The following is a 23,634-nucleotide window of genomic DNA, read 5'->3' as shown; positions in this document are numbered from 1 at the left end:
ATAAAGCAGGTTTCTGGGGTTTTGTTTAGCTTCTATATTTGTAACATAGTTGCTTCGAGTTGCAGGCTCAGAGGCCGGCAGCGGCAGGTGTGGAACGTTGGTTTCCTCCGGCACTGAAGCAAGCAAGCCTCATGTTAGTTTCATGCTGCCTGGCTGCTGGTGGCCATCTTGGCTGACAGTTAATTTGCATATCTGCCTGATTAGCCAATGGGAAGGGTAGCAGTTGTACGCCAATTACCATGTTTCTGTTTATTAGTGTAGATGACTAATGGAAGTGATATTTCAGACATTATATTTTACTAGTCCTCCTCAAGATATTTTTATTTCCCAATAGTTTTCTAAAACTGCCTACAAAGTAGTCATCTTTCCTAGTATAATGCTTATTGGTCACATTTATTATTAAGCAATACTGGAAATTGATTGGTGGATTATTGTTCTGATTGATGGAGGACACACCCGGTGACATTTAGCAGGAAAAGGATAGGCCCCTTTCTAGAGGGCCATGCTTCTTCTTGCTAAATTAGTGAAGAGAAAAGATGGATACAACAAAAAGGAAGCAGTTCTCTGTGAGCAGTAATGGGAAAATGCCTTCTGGCCTCACATTAAGTAGATACATGTGATGGAACCATAAAATAACATGATTTATTCTGGACTCGGTCCTGCAGTGAATTTAGGACTTAACCTATTGAGACTTAATGAACTCTTCCTAGGCTCAAAGTATTATGGAATAAATGATGTAAGTCCCCACACAGCTCTTGAGGACAGCTGCGGTGACGTACACATTCCTCTGGTCCTGTCTTCCTGTCTACATTCCTTCTTGAGCGTGAGCAAGTGACATAACCTCTTTGAACCTTGGAAATCCCAGCAGTGATGCCTGCAGCCTGGGAGGTTCGGGGCAGCAAGGCCTGTGACTGGGCCCCTGAGTGTGCCGCCCAGAGCCCAGAGCACCGGACTCCTGACTAGCGTCAGTAATGAATGCCTGACTGACAGACGGACTGACTGACCTGGCCTGGGCTCCACAGAAATTGACTGCCTTCTCTCTTTTTCTTCTCTCTTCTGCCTTTTTCTTAAAGCTTAAGGTATGTGTTTAGTTTAAATATTTGACTGGGCCCATTCTGAGTAATTTAATATACTAAATACATTTCACTTTTATTACTCACCTGGTTACATGCATTTGTAAAGAAAAAAAAATCTTTTAGATAAATCATGTATCTAGAAAAGCAGTGTGCCTGAATCAAAGACATGATGAAATTCATATTCTAAAATTACACTGGTCACTTAACTCCAGAACATATCAAGTGTATGTCAAAAGGCAATATTGAGCCCTAGTTGGTTTGGCTCAGTGGATAGAGTGTCAGCCCACACAGACTGAATGGTTGTGGGTTTGATTCCAGTCAAAGGCATGTACCTCTATTGCAGGCTAGATCCCTGGCCCTGGTCGTTGCATGTGGGAGGCAACCAATTGATGTGTCTATCTCACAACGATGTTTCTCTCTCTCCGTCTCTCCCCCTCCCACTCTCTCTAAAAATCAGTGGAAAAATATCCTCAGGTGAGGATTAACAATAACAAAAAAGGCAATATTGAGGATATTCCACGTTAGCTATTTTATTTTCCATAGTTGTGTTTGTGTTTTAGAATTCACTGAGCTTGACTAAGCAGAGCAAATTTTTTTTGTAGCTGCAGGTCATCTCATTATGTAACTGCTGATTTCACTGGTTTTATACCAACAAAAAAGGCCCTAAGTCAGCAGAACTAATTCATAGTGATAATCCCTCTTTTGAAATTTTATATCTTTCATATTTTAGAAGACGCTGTTATGACCTCAGACTCATCTAACTTAAAGTCATGTCTGAGATTTGTGACAGAACAATCTTAGTACAACAGCTTGTGTGTAATTGTCTGAAGTAACTTCTATTTCTTCTCATGACTGAGCGTGGCCCCAAACTGGTATTCTGTTAACTCCGCATCTTCTGTTTCTTCCCGTCAGACCCAGGTCATGGGAACAGTTCTCTAGTTTATGTTTAGATTGCTGCTTGTTCACTTCTTTTTTTAGTGTTTTAAAGTTTTTTTTTTACAGTTTCCCTCCTACTGTTTTGTTTGGCAGTGGCTTTCTAACTAAATCAGCTAAAGAAAGTTCCATGTAGCAGGGTGCCATATAAAACAGGATCCCACACCTATACTCTAAATGGCCAGAAATGATAAAATGCCTGCCATGAAAAAAAAATGTTCTTTACAACTTATCTAGAAAAAGGTTTCCTTAGAGTGACTTACAGGAACATTTCAAATGAGTCCAGATAGCCCCCCGATTCAGTGGGACAAACAATAATAACAGCTGAAAGAAAACTTGTTTATAAAAATAGACAGGTTTACGGCAACTTAGAAATGTGGCTCCTAGTAGTCAGCTATTTAAATCGTTATAAATACATTAATTTTAAACAGCGAACTAGAGTTTTACATTCGTCCTGAATTTAGGAATTTGGCTTAAGCATTTTCATTCACATGAATGATTCACATGAACATCATTTATTTAACACTAAGAATACATCAAATGTATACAATGCTATATGTTTATGTAGGTCATATGCAAAGTCTTGGTTATAAATATTTGCTCCCCATTTAATTAATTTTTAACTACGGAATGGATGGGTCACAAATCTTGACCTGTCAGCAAGGGATAGAAAAAGACTTTCTCTGTAAAAGTAAAAGGAAATTGACATAAAAGACTGTAACAATTATTTACAAATCAGTCCAACACGTGAATATATGGCCCAAGTACAATGTAAGCAAGAAGGAATGTGTAAGCTTTTCCTTACCCTCCTTTTACTGTGTGCTGCAATTAATGCTTTATTGGTAATGAAAACACACTTACTGGATTGAAGTTTAAGATTCAGATTTTCATTGATGAGATGCAGGAGGCTGTAGCTTCTGTTACTGGGTTTCCTCCTGGCTTTATTCCTGGCTCTGCTCTTTTTGAGGGGGATGGGTGTGTGAATAGGCAAGGAAGGGGGTAATTTAGTGGGCATGTTGATTTTGTGTGTGAGCGAGAAAGAGGGAGAGAAAAACAGAAAGAACGAGATAATGCCCCTGGGCATGCAGACACACAGAGCCCCAAATTATTTTGCTTATGAGACACAGTTAGCTGGCAGGGCAATTTTATCATCTGGGAAGTATTCCAGGGTGAGTCTCATTCATTATATACCCCAGATGAGTTGGCCTCGGCCATCTCTCCAAAGAGGATCCTGGTGAAATTTACCAAGACCACAGTTCCCGTTTTATAGGGTTATAGGATTCCTTTTACTCAGCTAGGTTGGGAGGAGGAGAATGGGCTGAACGGGGAGTAAGATTTAACCCAAACTCCATTCAAATGAGACTGATTTGGAACACTGAGTTCTGGGTTTAGTACACTATGCACTAAGTTTGCCTCTCACGTAACCCCTGTCATATTTGGTACCCTTATGCTTTCCACATGTTATTTCTATAATAGAGTTGCTTCTGTTTGATTACGACAGTTAGCATTAGGCTCCGGCCAGTTCATTGGTGAAGTACATCTCCATTTCTTCTTTTTTCTGGAATTGCTAGGCTGGGAGCACACACTAGTGCTGCTTCCTGTAAAAAACTTATATATATTAAAGATGTTTAAGGGTATATTCTTATTAACTAGAGGCCTGGTGCAAAAATTCATGCATGAGTGGGTTCCGGCCAGCTCTCCCTGATGGGGACCCACTGGGCTGGGCCGGCTGGCGGGAGGGGAGTGAGGGTGGTTAGCTGATCAGCCCCGCCCCCAATTAGGGTGTTGAGATCCGAATGGGGGCGGGGCTGGCGGGGGATGGGTGTGGTGGTGAAGGCTGATCAGGGCCCAGATCAGGATGGTTGCCTGCCACATAGCCACCGGTTTTTCAGTCATTCTGGTCATTCCACCGTTCCAGTCGTTGGGCTTTTATATATATAGATAGTTTCTAAATGTACTAGCCTTGTTTCATTTTTTTTTTTAAATACGTTTTTATTGAGTTTAGAGTGAGAGGCAGGGAGAAGGATAAAAAGATAGAAACTAGAAACATCCATGAGAGAGAAGCATCCATCCACTGCCTCCTGCACACCCCCTTAGGGACTGAGCCTGCAGCTAAGGCACATGGCCTGACTCAGAATGGAATGGTGACCTCTTGATGCATGGGTCAATGCTCAACTACTGAGCCACACTGTCCAGGCTTGTTTCATTTTTCAACTTATTTGAGCATGTTGAATTTCTTCCACATCAAAGAATAATTGCTGGCCGAAACCGGTTTGGCTCAGTGGATAGAGCGTCGGCCTGCGGACTGAAAGGTCCCAGGTTCGATTCCAGTCAAGGGCATGTACCTGGGTTGCGGGCACATCCCCAGTGGGAGATGTGCAGGAGGCAGCTGATCGATGTCTCTCTCTCATCGATGTTTCTAACTCTCTATCTCTCTCCCTTCCTCTCTGTCAAAAATCAATAAAATATATTTAAAAAAAAAAAAGAATAATTGCTGTGTGTTCAAAATTTGGTCTCAGAGAAGATATAAAGACACTGAGTTCTCTAGTCAATGACCTTAGATGGTTATTGAAAGTTAAATGAGGATAAAATTGTTCTATAAGAACTATATACACATAGAAAAAATATATTCATTCCTCAGGAAATAGAAAATAAACATACAATAGGTTCCACCTCATTTTGCTCCCAGCATTAAATGGAATGAACCATAGACTCTTTAGACTTGTCTGTAAGTCTAATTTTTTTTTTTTTTTGCATTGACCATGTAGCTTGTGGAGAACATTCCAGCTGTATGTTTGTGCAAATGCATGTGTTCATGTGTATTCGAATAGGTGCAATTGTCATGTATTCTTAAAAACTAGTAAAATTAATCCTGGTTCTTCTGATTATTTGCGTAACAAATAACTCCACAGTTTAGTGGCTTAATAACACTTGTTTGTGCTTGTGGTTTCTGTGGATCAAGAATTCAGGATGGCTCAGTTGGGTATCCCTGGCTAGACGTCCCTCTGAGATGGTCGTCAGAGATCGAGCAGCGGGGCTAGGAGTCTGGGAGCTGAGGGCTGCTGGGCACCTCTCTTTCCCACTGTGTTCTCAGAGCCTCTCCTCATGGTCTCTGTATGGGTGAGTGTGTACTTCCTCACAGCACGGCAGCTTTAGACAAAAAAGTGACTGAGAACTGCAAAGGGGAGTGTTGTAAGACGCAGGGAAAAGTGGTGTGTCGTTTATAACCAAGCCTTATAAATTTTATAGCGTTACTTTTAAATAATATATTCGTTGAGCCAGTTACAAAGGCACCCAGTTTCAGAGGGAGGAGGACAGACAGCACCTCTTGATTGGGAAGGATAGTTTAGAAGAGCACGTGTGAGGGGAAATATCATTGGAGCCATTTTTATAATCCATGACACTTACGTGTTTTTAAATGGTCTAATTCCAAAGTTTGACTGCCAGAAATGAAAAGTAGCAATTAGTTTTTTCTGGCTTTTGTTAGCACAAAACATCCTGCATTGTTTTAAGTTGCTATATTAACATGTTCATCGGAATCTTCTCCTTTTAAATGAAAATAATTGCATTTAATTAACCCAGTTATATGCTTTTTCTCACTAATAATTAAAGAATAAATAAATTAAGAGAAAAGCAAGTTCTGCATTTTGTAAGTCTAATGTTTAGAAGAAAAGAAAGAAAGAGAAAGAAAGAAAAAGAAAGAAAAAGAAAGAATGGAAGAAAGGAAGGAAGGAAGGAAGGAAGAAAGGGAGGGAGGGAGGGAGGGAGGAAGGGAGGAAGGAAGGTAGGTAGGTCTCAGCACTGGCAGGGCTGCTAATTCTTATCTCACTCCTACTCACTCCCTTTATAAGGTTGTTTTGCCTCAAATGGGGTTCAGGTTGGTATTGGAGGGAGAGGTGTGTTGCCTAGACAAGTTGCAAGGTGAGGGGGAGAAAGCTGCACCCACAGCCCCTTCAGATCTTCCTCCCTCACCTCTGGCAAAGGCAGAGATGGGGTCGAAGCAGGTTGAAACAGTCCTAGGCATTTGCTTTCCTAACCTTTTCTACTCTGGAGTAAAGCCACCTTTTCCCTGAATACCAGCTTCTAGCAGCCCAAAGTAGAGAGGAGGTCCCAGGAGGGAAGAATCACCTCCTGCCAGAAGATGAGGCAGGAAAAAGGCCAAAAAAAAAAAAAATGCCAGAAAACAAGAGGTAAACATTAGTGCTTGCAGTTTACCCTCCAGATAAACCCTGAATCCCTGCCATCCACTCTGAAAACGGTGAGCACACACCGCGCAGGAGTCAGGGCCTTCACTGCAGAATGTTATTTCTATACCCAGAAGCTGTGCCTCCACGTCTAGACCTGCTCAGCCGAGTCCTAGCTTCCTGACCGACACCTTTGCAGAGAGTCTGGTGTAGCCTATGTGGCATGCCTGGCACGCTCACACCATTCAGTTCCACGTGTTAAATTATTTAGGTAACGTCTACTTGGAAAGAATAAAGAACAGGAAGGCCATTTTTGTTTTGTTTCGTTTTTTTGTCAGAGCAAAAGTCAGTGTACTCCAGAAATGAAAAGTAGCAATTAGATTTTTGTTTGCTTTTTAGTTTCTTTTCTTTTCTTTTTCTTAAATATGTTTTTTATTGATTTCAGAGAGAGGGACAGGGAGGGAGAGAGAAACATCGATGAGAGAGAAACATCAGTTGGCTGCCTCCTGCACATCCCCTGTTCAGGATTGAGCCCAAAACCTGGGGATGTGCCCCGACTGGGAATTGAACAGGCAGCCTCCTGGTGCGTGGGATGGCTCTCAACGATCTGAGCCACATCAGCTGGGCTATTTTATTTGATTGTTGACAGTATTACAGAAGTCCCCAATCCCTCCCCTCACCCCCTATTTCCCAGGCCCCTTTTTGTTAGCATAAAACATCCTGCATTATTTTAAGTTGCTGTATTAACATATTCCTCTAAATTTGCAGTCAAATTTTTCTCCTTTTAAAGAAAACAATCACATGCATTCTGAATACTATACTAGGCACTGTTTACAATGTGGCAATGTATCTGATTGATATTCTGTACTAGTGTTGGTTATATAATAGTGAGTATCACTGGCTATAGCTTTACAGTGATAAACTTCATTCCTCTAATCAGTGGGTGGGGTTTGCTTAACCATTTGTTTTTAAGCAGTGATGACCCAAATGTGTTATTTTTAAGTTGCTTCATTGTACCATTAGCACATCATTGTTACTATAATCGCTGAGAGCAAGCAAATTGCCTGAGGCAGTGTTTGTCAATCTTTTTCGTCTCACGGAACACATAAACTGATTACTAAGATTCTGCTGCACACCCAAAATATATTATGTTCTTTGCTGATCGGACAAAAAAATAGGGATAATTTTGATTCATTCACACCAGGTGCCTACTGTTGTGTTGGCTGTTGTCTTTTTTTTTGACAATCTAAGGGAAAAGAGCTCAGTGCCCCTGACTAAACAGGTACTGCATGTTTTAAAAATTCTTGTGGCACGCCAGTGTGCCCTGCCCCTTAGGGCATAACTGACTGGAAATTTCTGGCCTAAAACATAATCACAAATTTTTTAAACACCTTTATCTCTCACAGAAAAGAATACGAAATATAAATATATATTTTTTTGTTATTATTATTCTGTAGCTCAGATGTAGTTTCATGACAGTCTGCAAAGCAAAACAAAGAAAGACTTGTAATTAAGAGCAATAATGCCAGGGATTTTACTGGTTAGATTTAAAAATTTTTCACACTGAAGGTGTAATTCTATATTTTTTGGATGTTTTTCCCCATGACACCAAAATTCATGATTATTATCAAAGATTTATTAGGCTCAGCATGCACTACTTTCTAATTACTTAATTTGATTAAAATTTTGATTAACAAATTGGGTTTGGGGGTTCTTAGATTTATAAGTAAAACCATAACAAAATTTTAAAGGAAACACTTTACCTCCCTTTTAATTTAATTATATTGTTTACCATTTACCAATTTTTTTCCTGAATTTTCCCATAAGAAAAACTTTTAAAGCCACTTTGATCATGTTAAAATTCAATTTTTGTGTCTGATTTAAATTATCTTAAAATTTGGTCTTGTAGAACTATCTGTATGCATTAGTAGCCAAAAGGGCTGTGCATTATATCCTATACTAGAGGCCCGGTGCACAAAAATTTGTGCACTCAGGGAGGGGGGAGAGGGAGGGTCCCTCAGCCCGGCCTGTGCCCTCTCACAGTCTGGGACCCCATGGGAGATAACGCCCTGCTGGCTTAGGCCTGCTCCCGGGTGGCAGAGGGCAGGCCCAATCCCTAGGTGCAGCCCCTGGCCAGACTCAGAGCAGGGCCAATTGGGGAGTTGGGGCACCGCCTCCTGTTGTGCACAGAGCAGGGCAGATTGGGAGGTTGCGATGCCACCCTCAGTCATGCTGAGGGTAGGGCCGATTGGGGGGTTGGGGCACTGCCTGTCACACTCAAGGCAGGGTCGATGGGAGGTTGCGGCGCCGCCCTGTCACGCACAGAGCAGGGCTCATCAGGGGGTTTGGGGCTCCGTACCCTGTCATGCACAGAGCAGGGCCAATCAGGGGGTTGGGGCACTGCCCCCTGTCACGCTGATCCCAGTGCTGGGAGGCCTCTCGGTTCTGCTGATCCTGGTGCTGGGAGGCATATTACCCTTTTACTATATAGAATAGAGGCCTGGTTCACGGGTGGGGGCTGGCTGGTTTGCCCTGAAGGGCGTCCTGGATCAGGGTGGGGGTCCCCACTGGGGTGCCTGGCTAGCCTGGATGAGGGGATGATGGCTGTTTGCAGCTGGTCACACATCCTTCAGGGTGGGGTCCCCCTGGGGTGCCTGGCCAGTCTGGGTGAAGGGCTGAGGGCTATTTTCAGGCCGACTAAAGCTCCCAACTGCTCCCTTTTTTCTTTTTCTTTTTTTTTTTATTCTGGGCCAGCTTTAGCTCTGGCTCCAGCTCTGAGGCCTCTGCTGCTGAAAGCCGGTATCTGGTTTGTTTCCGTTCTATAATCTAAACACTGTATAACTCCAGCTCTGAGATCCCGGGCTCGCTAAAAGCAGGTTTCTGGGGTTTTGTTTAGCTTCTATATTTGTTACAATGTTTCTTAAACTGGAGGCTCATTGGCCGGCAAAGCAGGCGGGGAACGTTGGTTTCCTCTGTCACTGAAGCAAGCAAGCCTCATGTTAGTTTCAAGCTGCCTGGCTGCCGGCCGCCATCTTGGCTGTCAGTTAATTTGCATATCTCCCTGATTAGCCAATGGGAAGGGTAGCAGTCGTTTGCCAATTAACGCGTTTCTCTTTTATTAGATAGGATAGTAAAAGCCTAATATGCAAAGTGTCTGGTCAACCAGTCAGCCATTTAGCCAATCAAAGTATAATATGCTAATGATATGCTAAGGCCACTGAACTGCTCGCTATAATGTGCACTGACCACCAGGGGGAAGTCGACCGGTCCACCAGTTGCTATGATGTGCACTGACCACTAGAGTGCAGACGCTCTGACTGGTAGGTTAGCTTGATGCTGGGTTCCAGCCTATCTGGACTGAGCGAGATGGGCCAGACATGCCCTGGAACCCTCCTGTGGTCCCTTCCCGGCTGGCCAACATCCTGCACCCCTCCCGGCCCTGATCGTGCATTAGTGGGGTCCCTCAGCCTGACTTGTGCCCTCTCACAATCTGGGACCCCTCGGGGATGTCGGAGAGCCGGTTTCACCCCGATCCCGCAGGCCAGGCCAAGGGGCCTACACTGGTGCACGATTTCGTGCACCGGACCTCTAGTAATTACATAAAAGCTGAAGGGAGGTACAGTTTAGTACAGAGAGACTTGAATCTAACTTTTTAATGTTTTTTTTTTGCATTACTCTGATTAGTTGGTTGATAAACATTGCCAATCTTATTTTAATGTAAACTCCTTCTATTGATATGACTCCTGACTAAGCCTCCTACGTGCAGTCCACTGTAAGATACTCAGAGTATGCCCTCTGGGTGAGGCTGGAAGGAATTGAAGACCTGCTAGATTGCTCAGGGATGATTCTCACATGGAGAACCATAGCCATTAGTGAAATCTGGGTTTAAAATGTAAAGCGTTAAGAAATTAGTTGTGAACTGGTTTGCTCCTCAGTTTTAAGTATGTGTTCAAGTAGCACTTGTTTTAAAAAATGTATGATCCTTGTACATGGAGCATTGAAAATGAAAATATGACACCACATATTTTTAAATTGTTAGGCTATGATTTTGAAAGATATTTTATTAATATGTTTATAAAGAATTAATTATGTTTTCTAGTTAAGTTTTTAAAGTAATTTTTTAAATATTTTAGACAAACACACACATTGATCTGAAATTGCCTGATTAAATTATTGGGAAGTTCTCTAGGCGTAACATGTAGTAAACAGAGAATTAGATAAATATGAATGCTAAAACTACATTATATTTAAAAAATAACCTTAAATAATAGTTAAGATTTATATTTACAACTTAGGCATGAATGAGACATTTCACTTATTCCACATTTGATAAAAAAAAAGACTATAGATTTCTTTTAAATTATTTTTTTTCACTTAAAGTATACCTGTACACAGGAAGCATACATTAAAAAGCATTTTATTTTATTATACTTCAAAATTTTTATCCACATTTATTGAGCTTAAATGTTCAATTTATAGAATTTATTGGTGATTGTAATTATAATTTTTAGAATATTAGAATATTTTGTAACATCTATGAATTTTAGATTTTTGTTCATTGTTAATATATAGAAAAATGCTATTTATTGTATAAATGTCTTGGACAACTTCTGTGTACTCACATTCATATTTTCCTTTTAAAATGCACAATTAGGTGCTCTTTTGAAATATCAACATGTTGAAGCAACTTTATGCTGATAACTTTAGAACATAACACTACTTACTCCAGACCTCCTTTTATTGCTCTTATATGGGACCCACTAGTAAACTGTAACACTATTCTTAGTCAAGGCTGATGCATTTTATATTGAATTCAGCTTATGATACATAGTAAGAAACATATTTCTAAGTAACCCAAAATAGTTATTTCCCCAAAGTCCTCCAGGTTGCAGGTTTCCTGAGCTTTTAGTGATGTTATTATGTCTATTGTTTAGATATAACAACATATCCATTTTCTGGTGGAACAATAGAAAATATGAAACCTGATTCTTACTCATCATATGGGTTGGCAGTTTTTTATCACTTTATACCATGGAATTTTTTCCCCATTTTTTTTTCACCCACCCACCCCTTCCTTTTACTGTGTCTCTACTAAAAAAACACATTGAGTTCTTTGTTGGACTCCAAAATTGAATAACGTATAGTTGCTCACAATAACCATAATATCTACATAATAAGGCACTTGTAAAGATAAAATAGATAATGGAAATCAAATCACTGAAAAAATTAAAACTCATACAAAAGGTTTTTTAAGTGAAGTGAATATCTGTAAATGAGTTATAATAAAATCAAACCTAGGGATACATTAAGCAGTTTGTCACTGGCCACTCTGGCCAACCTTTCCAAGCTCTCCCTTCAAATCTCTCGTAGGCCTTTCGGCAAAGATCTAGTTCCGCCTTCTTTACTATTTACCAAAACAGACACCTCCGGATCCATATACTCTCCAAATCATTGTAGTGTGAGCATACAAGCCATTGTAGTGAGCACATTGCTTGTCATGGCAGTAAGACCTTTTTTGCTGTAGCCCTTTCTTATTGCCAGTGTTTATTGGCAGTGAGACAGGCTCCCTCAAACAACCCAGGCGTACCCTCCCTTCCCATCAGTGCAGCTGTTCACTGTGGGCAGAGATGGCTAACAGCAGGAAGTGTACATTTTGAAGGGAAACTCCATTTATAGTCAGTCTAGAATGGGTACAATTAGATGTAGTGTTTTAACTATCACTTCTTCCGTGCATGGGAAATAACAGTGTCAACAGGGTTATTATCAAACCCAAAGGCATGATATATGAGAGACAACACAGTTGAATGGAAAGGAAATTATACTGGGAGCTCTGAGACTTCTTGCCCCTGCTCCAGATTGATGTTGGGAACATGATTGTTTTGACACGGGAAGACCAGGAGGGTGGTCACAAAAGGCACTGACCTGAACAAAGAATAACTAACACTTATTTGTTATGTTTATCTTAGGAAACTGGGAAATGTTATTTCAGAAAATGACTTTGGTTTCTCTGTCTGGAACATTGGCCTCCTACTTTATAACCCACAAATCCATTGGGTAGACTGGGTTGATTTTACAATTTAAAAATACAGATTTGTGCACATGATTAGGTTATAATTAACGTCTTGTCTGCATTCACAGTAGAAGCGTAGGGATCCTCTGCTACTTGCTTTGGTCACTCTTGAGAAGCATGTGTGTTCCATCGATAGAGGGCAGGACCAAAGTCCTTACGACACAATGGTAACGTTGACTAAGGAAGTACTACAGGAAATTGTACACCAGACCAAATTAGTTTTAAGGCTTCTGGATTTTAGAAATTTTCTGAGTATGGTGTCAGACCATTTTAGCAGGGGCAGCCAAGACAGGGTATTGGGTAGGGGAAAAAAAAACTGGATGTTCAATTTTCCAGAGATTTCCTGTGTTTATTATTGTAAGACTGTGATTTATTAAAACTGTCTTACTTCTTCAAGCAGACCAAGGTTTCCTCTGTGCTACTGAGGCTAAGATATATGGGGTTTGTGCAAAGAGTCTGTGAATGAGACAAGGTTATAGTACCCAGGCTACAATGGTATTCATAGTTGGGTAGAGCATTTTCACCTGGGTTGTCAGGAAGAGCTCTGGTCTCATTTTTTCTCATTACTGCATTTACAAATGGATTGCCTGTAAAAGGGGCTACTGCTCAAATTGAGTTTTGAGTTATAGGATCTGAAACCACATTATTTACACTTTTAGAGTAATCGATGGCATGTGTTGAAGAAATTGCATGTTCTACATCCTGTCCTTCTGCTGTGCTCCTGCATATAGAAGGCACTATCATCAGTTATGTCTCATCTGGCCAGTGGAGATTGTAGACAAATACCTAAATACCTATGGACATTTCCTGCTTATATTTATGTTGTCCTGGGTGATGATGGTGGTGGTGGGCAAACAAAAACACAGGACATTTAAAATATTTTAAATCAGGGGTCCTCAAACTATGGCCCGCAAGCCACATGCAAATACAAATATTGTATTTGTTCCCGTTTTGTTTTTTTACTTCAAAATAAGATATGTGCAGTGTGCATAGGAATTTGTTCATAGTGTTTTTTAAACTATAGTCTGGCCCTCCAACGGTCTGAGGGACAGTGAACTGGCCCCCTGTTTAAAAAGTTTGAGGACCCCTGTTTTAAATGATTCAGCAAACTGTATTTGTGAGCAGGGGAAAACGAGGGTTATAGGTCTATAAGTTTAAGTCTATTTCCTGGAAAAAAATTAAAATGGTTTATTAGGCAGAGAATTCATAAAAATAAATATACAGTTGATTCTTGAATTAGGCAAGGGATAGGTGCCAAACACCCAGGCAGTGGAAAACTCATGTATAACTGTTGACTCCCCCCAAAACTTGACAATTAATAACCTACTGTTGAGCAGGAAGCCTTATAGATAGCATAGAGAGTAAATTAATACATATCTGGTATGTTACATGTATTATGCACTATGTATTCTTATGATTAAGTAGAGAAAATGTAACTTAAGAAAATCATAAGGAAAAGAAAATACACTCAGTATTTATTTTTAAAAATCCTCGTATAAGTGGATGCACACAGTTCAAACCCACGTTGTTAAAGGGGCAACTGTACTCAGAAACATTATGGATCTATCAAGAATAAGCTTAGCTTCTGGCTCTGTACATTTTGAAACCTGTTTCTCCTCAAATATTTACACACTTTTGGTTCCAGATATTGTAGGTCAGGATGAATATGGATTGTTGGCTTAACTTGAGAGTGACAGTTTTAATAGGAGATACATTGAGTACTCTATTTTGTTATATATTTTAAGTATATGAGAATATTTATACCAATGTTTTTTTTAAGAGTGCTGCAATTGTGAGCTGCCCGCCCTGAGTGGCTAAGTCTGTGTCTGGATTCATACATAAGGAAATATAGCAACCTAAATGATTTAAATGGTATTCCAGTCTTCGTGTGTGTTACTTGAAGACAGTTACAGGAGACCCATTCTATAAAGTAACTCTGTTTAATTGCTTTTTGTCTTACTTCTCACACTTTTTCACTGCCCCAGAGCAGTAAAAGCATCTCACCACCAAAGCATATGTCTTGAACCTCATTTTGTATCTCCCCAGACTCGTTACTATTTAGGTAATTTAGATTTTTCTGACTATCTCATCCTGCTTTTCCTAGCAGTTCATAGTTTCCCCCTTCTCCTCAATATACCATAAGCACTGTGATGCCGGTCTTGTTAGAGGGCAGGGGAGGGAAACAATTTCAGCTCTTTTGCAGGAAAATAGAGTGAAGGATAGTGGGTAGTGTTCACCCATCTATGAAGCTTGACTTGGTCATATTGACTGGACCAGGTCAGAGAAAAGGGGATAAAAAGTAGAGTCCAATATACATGTTACAAGTCCAGTTGTAAGAGAGGAGTCCAGTTAGGTAATTTCACAGATAGCACTTTATAGGAACCACTGTAAAGATTCAGTATCTTAACTTTTCCCCCTCCTACTCGAGAAACACTTGAATTTTAGATCCTACTCAAAACATTTTTTTCCCCTTTAAAAACACAGTACTAGCTCACACTCTTAATGCTTCCCCCGTCACACAGTCTAGTCACCTCAACTTCAACAGAACCACAAAGATGCGTTGAGTATTTTCTACGGTGATGGAAAACAATTCCTCTCACATACTTTGGAATCTTGTTAGTTACTAATCTCAAGTTAAAATAATCCGTGTAGCAGTTTTATGAATGATAAATGTGTATAAGGGACTTTCATATAAAATTTGTAATAAATGTAGCTCTGGAACTTAGCAGCCTATACAATGATGTATCTTTATAATTGCATTTGTTCTGGGAAACGGAAAAACACGTTAACCAGTGATAGTTTTTTAAATGAATAGAAGTGAATTTTTCTAAAAACTGGATTAGAAATTCTCAGTTTCCTCTGCACTTTCACCTAAACTATATCATAAATATTCATTTCCCTTTATTGCGTATCTCAGGCAACATATACATATTCTGTTGGAACTGAACAGAATTTGATCAGTGTATATTCTGTTTCCTCAAACAATTGTGTGTGTGTGTGTTTTTAAGAGAAGTAAAGGGTAATAACTATTTGTACTTTTCATTTCAATGGACTTTAAAATGAAATAATTATATTACTTTAAAAATTAAATTAATTATGTAAAAAGTCACTATAATTATCTGCAGAAACTTTAAGCATCTTTTTAAGTTTAATCTTATTAAATGCTTTCCTTTTACAGTACATTAGAAAGTTAAATTTATCGTAGAAAAATGTATGTATACATGAATAGTTTTGCTCTATGAATATTTTTGAATAGCTTTAAGCTCTATGAATAGTTCTGCTTTATGAAACTCTATGAATATTTTGCTTCAAAGAAAAACAGGCCCCTGAGTTATTTATATTTGGCGTAGACAAGATTTAGTTGAAATGGTTGTCATTGTTCTAATTTAGGTTGCAAAGAAAAATGTTTCTTTATCTGTGCTCCATGGAACTTGAGATCACATGGTACCTGTACTGTTTTGCATTTGATACACACACATATATCTTCCAACACTAGTCTGCGTATTGGCTGCATCGGTTTTATTTTTTTATTTTTCTATGCCATGATGTTAGATATGCAGTAAATGTATAAAATGTTGAAATGAGTCAGTATTAAGTATTAAAATGAGTTATAAAAATCATGAGATTTTAAGGTCTCATGATATTTTGAAATTAACTTTTGTATGCCCCAATGGTAAATTTTATAGTCTCTTACAAAATGCAGTTGAAACTTCCAATATTTTCCTCTCCTAAACTTATGGGAAACCTGTTGTCATTTTTTATGATGACGTACTCATGCATTATCGTAAAATTCTGTAATTTTAGGGAATTTATGTGAGATGACAACATTTAATACTCAAACTATATTTTAGCCAGTGCTGTTGCCTGGAGAACACATTGAAATCCTAAAATTTAGGAGAGTTAGAGCATTCAGATAAAAACAAAGTATTAGAAGAGATCTACATATGTATAATGTGTAGAGTGTCCAAATTTAATCACACCATGATAGAATGAGTAGCAGATATAATAAAATCTCTTAACTATACACCTGTTACATTCTAATCCTTGTGACAATTTGCATATTTTTAAAGGACTCTTGGAATGTTGCACAAATATTGTGATTATTTGAATGCATATCAAAATATGAATGCCTATGAATTGATTAACCATAGTATAGCCAGGGGTGGGCAAACTTTTTGACTCGAGGGCCACAGTGGGTTCTTAAACTGGACCGGAGGGCCGGAACAAAAGCATGGATGGAGTGTTTGTGTGAACTAATATAAATTCAAAGTAAACATCACTACATAAAAGGGTACGGTCTTTTTTTTTTTTTTAGTTTTATCCATTTCAAACGGGCCGGATGTGGCCCGCGGGCCGTAGTTTGCCCACGGCTGGGCTAGCCTGTTTTGTTGGCTAGATAGACATATATATATTGCCATTTCCAGACTGAGGCAAGATGATGGCAAGGCATGTTACCAACCAAATTGTGGGGATATTTATGATTTTAAATGAAAAATTACAAAAAATATTTAAAATATTTTAATAAAACCAGATGTAGAAAAGTTATAAGATTGGAAAGAAATAGGGATAGAAGGAGAGAATGGAGGAAAAAGGGGGGCATGTAATAATTTCAACAATAAAGATTTGTTTAAAAAACAGTTTTCTTATTGTTTGAATAATAAACGTTAGACATCAAAAGAACATCAAACTTAAAGTATACTTGTACAGCTAAGAATTAAATAAATGATGAATAAATAAATAAGGCTGGGACTTTATACCTTTCATTGAAACCTGCTCTATTTTATTTATTATAATACAATTATATCCTATCAGCATTTCCTAAAGCTCTTTCCATAATTGTCATTATTGACCAAATTTAGACAGAATACTGTTATTTTTTTAGAATATATTTTATTGATTGTTTACAGAGAGGAAGGGAGAGGGATAGAGAGTGAGAAGCGTTGATGAGCGAGAAACATCAATCAGCTGCCTCCTGCACACCCCCCACTGGGGATGTGCCCGCAACCGAGGCACATGCCCTTGACCAGAATCGAACCCAGGACCCTTTGGTCTGCAGGCCGGTGCTCTATCCACTGAGCCAAACCAGTTAGGGCAATACTGTTATTTTTTTAAAATACCTCATTATATTGTGACTATTTTTAAAAAGGAAATAAAATACTGATTTGGTGGATTCTAATTAATATATTTATCATAATTTCATTAAGGTATCTTTAATGATTATCAAAGCTTAGTTTTCATGACCTAGTAATTTAGTTACTTTGTTCCTGTTTATTTTCTGGTTCTACTGATGAAGCATCTCGAGTCATTATTCCATTACATAAATGTCTTGATTTTGGTTCAATATTTTTGTTAAATAACATGTAAAATGAAATAATCACTTACAAGATAATAAAACCTACATTTCTTAAGGATTAAATTTTGTTTTGTTCCCTTTGTGCTCTTTTCTGATGCACACACTTTACCCTAATCTGTGTGTTGGTTAGAGAAGCACTCTTTATGCCTATTTGTTATCATGTGAATATAAATGTCTCTACTAAATATTTAAGCATACTATGTTTAGTTAGACATAAGTGTTCATAGTACCGATTAACATTATTCTCTGGTAAGAGAATGTTGTTTTAGATTTCATTGCAATATCCTAAAACTAGTTGTGACTTTGCTTTTCTTTCTCCTTAAAATTAGAAACAAAAGCTCTAAAATTTTTATTATAATTTGTGTGTGCATGTTTACATCTACATGTCTGAGAGAAAACTTGTGCTTGCAAGAGAGGGAGTGAGGGCGGAAGAAAAAGAGAATGAGTGACACTAGCACCAAGGCTAAATTCATGAAGATGCAATCGAGAATTGTGTTGAAATATGCACAAACATAAGATATTTTGAAAAGAAGGTTATACAATACCAAGGGCAGCATTTTTTAAGCAAAGCCATGGTCTTATACTAGTAGCCAGTGTCCCACTGGTTTTTTGGGGGGGGGCGGGATCTTTTCCCTGTGCCATTTCTCTACAACAGAACTTATCAAAATTGCCTGAAAATTGCCTCTCTACTCTCTAGCCTGCCCTTTGCATCTCTCCCAGATTGCTCTTCCTAAAATACTGCATTCGTTTCAGGCTTCTCCTGTTAATTAAACACCCACTCCGCGTGGCTTTCCATTCCTTTCACGGCATCTGGGGATTTTAGAGCAACGGGAACTTAACTCAAAGACGTCACAGTGGCCGGCTCTTCTCTAGCCAAACATCAGGTTCTTATCTCTGCACCTGCCCTCCTCTTTTCCAGCGCTGTGTTTTTTTTTATTGTTTCAGCCTTTTTGGCTATGTAGTGAATTTCCTGAGAGCTTAGTGGTATAAATAAACATTTGTTAAACTAACAAAGTCTGAGGATTGAAATCAGAGCAGAATAGTATAGAAGGGCATGTTGTCTCTGGTTCACACTGTATGGGGCCTCATCTGGTACTCACAGGCTGGAGGATAAAGTCATCTAAATCGTCCTTGGATCACAAATGTAGGGGGTCATGCTGATGCTGACTGCCCTCTATGTGGGCCTCTTCATGTGGCCTCTCTGCATAGCTTAGCTTTTCTCACAGCATATCAGCTCATTTCCCCACAATGGCCTCCCTCAATGAGAAACCCACATGGTAGATGTATCCTTTTCTATAACCTTGCCCCAGAAGTCACATAGCATTATTTCTGCTATACTCTATTGTTGGAGAAATCCCAACCCCGCACCCCAGATTCAAGTTGAAGGTAAATAGAGCCCACCCCACCCCCCGCCTTTGGATGGGGATTGGTGAGGTTCTGGAAGATCATGTGAGACTGGAAATATGGTTGTGGCAATAATTTGGGAAATTTTAATATTCCATGGTCAGAGATCACAGGGACCTACCAGCCTTTCTCCGTTCTGACCTCTTATACTCTGTGCTCTCATTTATAACCAGTATATTCTTTTGGATTGTTATCTTTCCATGTGCATCTGTTTTATCTCCCCCACTATATTGTGCATTATTCAATGCAAGGACCTTACTTTTCTGTATTTATATTTCCCACAGGGCCTACCATAGGGCTTTAGACCTATTAGGTGCTCAATAAACATCTGGATTAAAGTTAAATCAACTTAGAATGAAATGAGAGACTTAGCTTTTATTCAGTGGAGATGACTACAGTGGATAGTCGTAAATGATGCAGCTGTGAGGTGGGGGGGATATGATCCCTATGTACATGTGACCCCTAAGAAATAAGTGTGCAAGGATCACATTTCAGATAAATAAATGCGTATGGAAAGAATGAAGCATGAAAGCTTACATGTCAATAAGGCATGATGGTAGTCATGAGAGGTACTCTTTTTGCCTCTAAATATTTAATTTTAAATTTTTATTTAATTGTTCCAAATTATATTTATTGAAAGATTAAATTTAATTCTACTGGCATTTAACTGAAAGTCAATAAGACCAATTGAAGAATAAGAGTAATTATTATAACAATTTCATATTTTTAAAGTGTAGTTATATTAAGAAAAAAATTATACTTTGATTGTTTTACTTTTATTTAACTTTTAAATGAAAAACAATGCATGTTTATTACAACAAACCAGTATTGTAGAGAAAACACAAGCCTTCCCTCATCCATTCCTATATTGAAGATACAAATTATATATGTTTTCACAGCTTTATCCATGCTCATTTCATATAATTTTCATTGTTTACATATTGTTCCTCATGTTTATTATTCATGCCATAATTTATTATTCATAAATGTGTGAAGCTCAGGATTATGTCAGTGGTAATTTATCTATGTGATGGTTATGGGATTGGATCATCAATTATTGTTCTAGGCGGCTAAATTATACACTTTGTGGAAACTAGTAAATTTGATATTTTAATTCAAGGTTGATTATTTTTATGAGTCATAGAAAATATAGAAAAATGAAGTCTTGCAAGATAAGTTAAATTTTCCTGTTGTATACTCCATTGTGTTTTTTAGTTTGCATTATGAAAATACACAGTAATCTGATGACAGTACAGCATAAAGCAATATGAATATTACTAAATAAAACATATATGCAATATACTGGTATCTCAGCCTTGTTAAATTATCCTAACAGAGATGTGTAATTTTCACTGAACTAAGCATTATAAAATTTCATACACTGAAAATTATTTGGACATAAAATTTTCATGTGGAAGGTAAATGCATAACATATTGTCTTTCAAACTCTTCCCAATCTCAGGGGTATTTGAGGCTTGGTCTATGAAATGAAAGAAAGAGAATAAAGATCAGTAAATGAAAATAGTAGAATTTAGGATTCATGATCATTTGTAATAACTTTTTTTTTTTAATCCTCACCCAAGCATATTTTCCATTGTGTTTTTTAGAGAGAGAGGAAGAGAGGGGAAAAGACATAGAGAGAGAGAGAACCATCAATATGAGATAGACACAAAAATTAATTGCTTCCTGCACTCAGCCCAACAGAGGTTAGGAAAGGCATTCGTCAATATCCAGGAGTTAGATATCCTGTCCTTACTCCTAATCTTCAGGGTTTTCACCGTGCTGTAAGTATGCTACTAATTTTTCGAAAATCAGTGTCTTATTATTTTAAAGGTCCTTACAAAGTTAAAATGGCATCAAATGTACCTCACTTGTTATCCTTTATAAATACTATGCTAATATATTCACATGAATACCTGGAGATTAGTAACCTCCTGGAATAATTAGGGATTAGAGTGCTCTGTATAAGTGGTTCTTCCAAGTTAACCATGCAAAGGAATCAAAACACAAAAATACAATTACCCATTTTGATGAATTTTTTGGATATTTTGTGCATTCCTTTTAAAATAAGGACTGGAATGTAACCTAACCATTTCTCAGTACAGTATTGTAGTTGCTAATATTGTAGTGAACGATTGCTCTTGTCCACTTTTGGGGTCAGCTTTCTGCTGCTGCTGCTCTCTCCTCGGTCTGAAGCCAGTCGCTGTCATTGGGACCGCCTCTCACAGCCTTCCTGTTCCTCTCTGGCTTGTTTTCTCCTAGTCCTCTGCACCTTAGGGATGTATATGCAAAAGCTTTAGTAATTACACATAAAAGAATTAGTGCAATTTTAAGGAAAGGCTTAAGGTGCTATGCTTCCATAGCTTTAGTGTAAAAGTTTCACAGCAGCTGTTTCTGAGGTTAATGGATATTTTTCACTTTTGTATTTCGGACTCCATTGCATAAAGTTGAGGTGGTGGGTATTAGTGGGTCTTGTTAAAACCACATTAGTTTGATTCGATATAATGATTTGTCACATTGTAAAGAAAAAAGAGGCATTTTAAGAAATTATAAATATTGCTGTCTTTTGGGCCTAAAAAAAGCAGGGAATGTATCTACCTTGAAAAGATACTGAAAGGACATCCCATAATAGCTTTTGGAAGTAAGTAAAGGAGTGAAACAAATGTTGGCTTGGGCGGGAGGCAAGCCTCTGCTTAAAACGAGGCTCCAGAGTGTTGAGCTTTGTGACCTCGGGCTAGTGATTTAGCTTCTTTGTCTCCTGTTCTCTCGGCTGTAAGACGGCATAATAATACGCAGTAAACAAGACTGTTGATTTGAAATAGGATATGCAAAGTACTAACAACAATACTGGCACATAGTAAATGTTCAATAAATTTAATTTTAGAGCTTAAAAATTTATTTGGAAAAGTGGAAGCTCATATATATATAATTTAAATTACAAGAAAGATGACAGAATTTATTGTTCTTAATGTATTAATAGGGTATCAGAAAGAGAGGAAAATTTTGGCACAATGCTAGAGATACATTCATAGAAAGTCTTAAATTTCAGCTGGAAAACTAGGAGGCTTGACATTTGAAAAAAGTCACTAAAGAAGCCTGTGGGAAGGAGTGAAGATGGTAAAAAGGACCAAAAAAAAAAAATTGATTAGATTAACTGGTTGGGTTTAAAGACTGGCAAGAGGATTAGGCATTAGACACAGAAGAATTTGGTGGTAGCAGTCAAGGGATGAACCACTGGAAGCTAGGTTAAGAGGTGGGTGAGCCAGGCCAGTGTGGTTGAGTGATTGAGCATCAACCCATGAACCAGGAGGTCACAGTTCAATTCCCAGTCAGGGCACATGCCTGGGCTGTGGGTTCGATCTCCAGTGGGAGGTGTGCAGGAGGCAGCCAACCAGGGATTCTCTCTCATCATTGATGTTTCTATCTCTCTCTCCCTTCCTCTTTAAAATCAATAAAAAATATGTATTTTTAAAAATAGGTGGGAAGATTTGGGACATTATCTAAATGATGAACTAGAGAAATGTTTTTCTGTTAGACTGTAAGAGGAGAAGAAAAGGAAAGCATTTACTGTACTCTTAATAATTGGTCTAAAAATTAGGTTTTCTATTGATATTAAGAGGTTTTATTGGGTGCTAGTATTTTCCATAATTAAGGTGAAATATTTCTGAGGGTAACGTCATTTAGGAAAGGCAATATTATATTGGAACATCATTACTGTGTTTTCTGTGCCTCATGTATTTATGAGTGTTGTGGTTTCTGGAATTATTCTGTTATTATAAAATATTTTTACATTTCAAAAGAGAGTATGTGGCAATATGAGAGGAATGTAATTTTAAATTCTAAGGCAGATGTTAAAGAATACAAGTATGCCTTTTTAGAGTAGTTTTAAACTTATTAGCTTTTGCCTTTAAATTATGTTTTTCAGGTTGCTGCTGGGGCCAGAGAGATATCTGTTTTTGGTGCTGCATCTGAATCCTTTAGCAAGAAGAATATTAACTGTTCTATTGAAGAAAGTATGGAGAAGTTTGAGGAGGTTGTTAAGTCTGCAAGGCACCTGAACATTCCAGCACGAGGGTATGAAACCCCACAGATTCTATTTAGTTAACATCGGTTGTTGAAGACCATTTATAAACTATCTAAACATTATTTTATCAGTCATAAAGGTATACGTAGGGCATCTTATTTGTGCTTTATGTGATCAGGGCCACTGCTATATAGTCGCACATCTCATTAATATCAGTTAATGATTACGGTGTCCCTACGTGGTGCAATGTGTAATGCAGTTGGGATCCAAGGGACAAGCATACAGACCTGATATTCTTACTCATTTTATTAATACTGAAATATCTAAATGCAGCCATCATTTTATCTCAGCCCAGTGTGATTTAATAAAGTGGTATAAACTCATAGCAGCATTTACAAAGGAATCATTTAATGTGGTTTCCAAATACTTAAAGTTTTTTTTTAAGAACCTTAACTGTATTCCTTCAAAGAATATTTTATTTAGAAGTCCAGTAGAGTATGTAAAACAAATGTGAGTCTTTGAGCTACACTGGGAAGTTGGGCCCAGCATTTCACCCAGTCAGCCTCCCTCTCCGCAGCTGACTTTTTCTG

The 23,634-nt window shown here is 38.3% G+C and overlaps 1 protein-coding gene across 2 annotated transcripts in view; it reads left to right on the top strand.

Moving 5' to 3' along the window:
* HMGCLL1 (3-hydroxymethyl-3-methylglutaryl-CoA lyase-like 1) overlaps positions 1–23,634 on the top strand; it is a 160,456-nt gene that overhangs the window by 52,968 nt on the left and 83,854 nt on the right. The window contains exons 1-4 of one of the 2 annotated variants that reach the window (XM_015560052.1): positions 7,758–7,762; positions 11,103–11,106; positions 20,732–20,804; positions 22,946–23,094. In XM_015560052.1, coding sequence (XP_015415538.1) covers positions 11,105–11,106; positions 20,732–20,804; positions 22,946–23,094 — 224 coding nt within the window. In that variant the 5' untranslated portion in view covers positions 7,758–7,762; positions 11,103–11,104. Of the gene's footprint in view, positions 1–3,844; positions 3,855–7,757; positions 7,763–11,102; positions 11,107–20,720; positions 20,805–22,945; positions 23,095–23,634 lie in introns of those variants that run through there. The other variant, XM_015560051.1, reaches the window with a different exon arrangement.

Source organism: Myotis davidii, unplaced genomic scaffold (genome assembly GCF_000327345.1).
Source record: "Myotis davidii unplaced genomic scaffold, ASM32734v1 scaffold313, whole genome shotgun sequence".
NCBI lineage: Eukaryota > Metazoa > Chordata > Mammalia > Chiroptera > Vespertilionidae > Myotis > Myotis davidii.
This window is presented reverse-complemented; position numbering and strand designations above follow the sequence as displayed.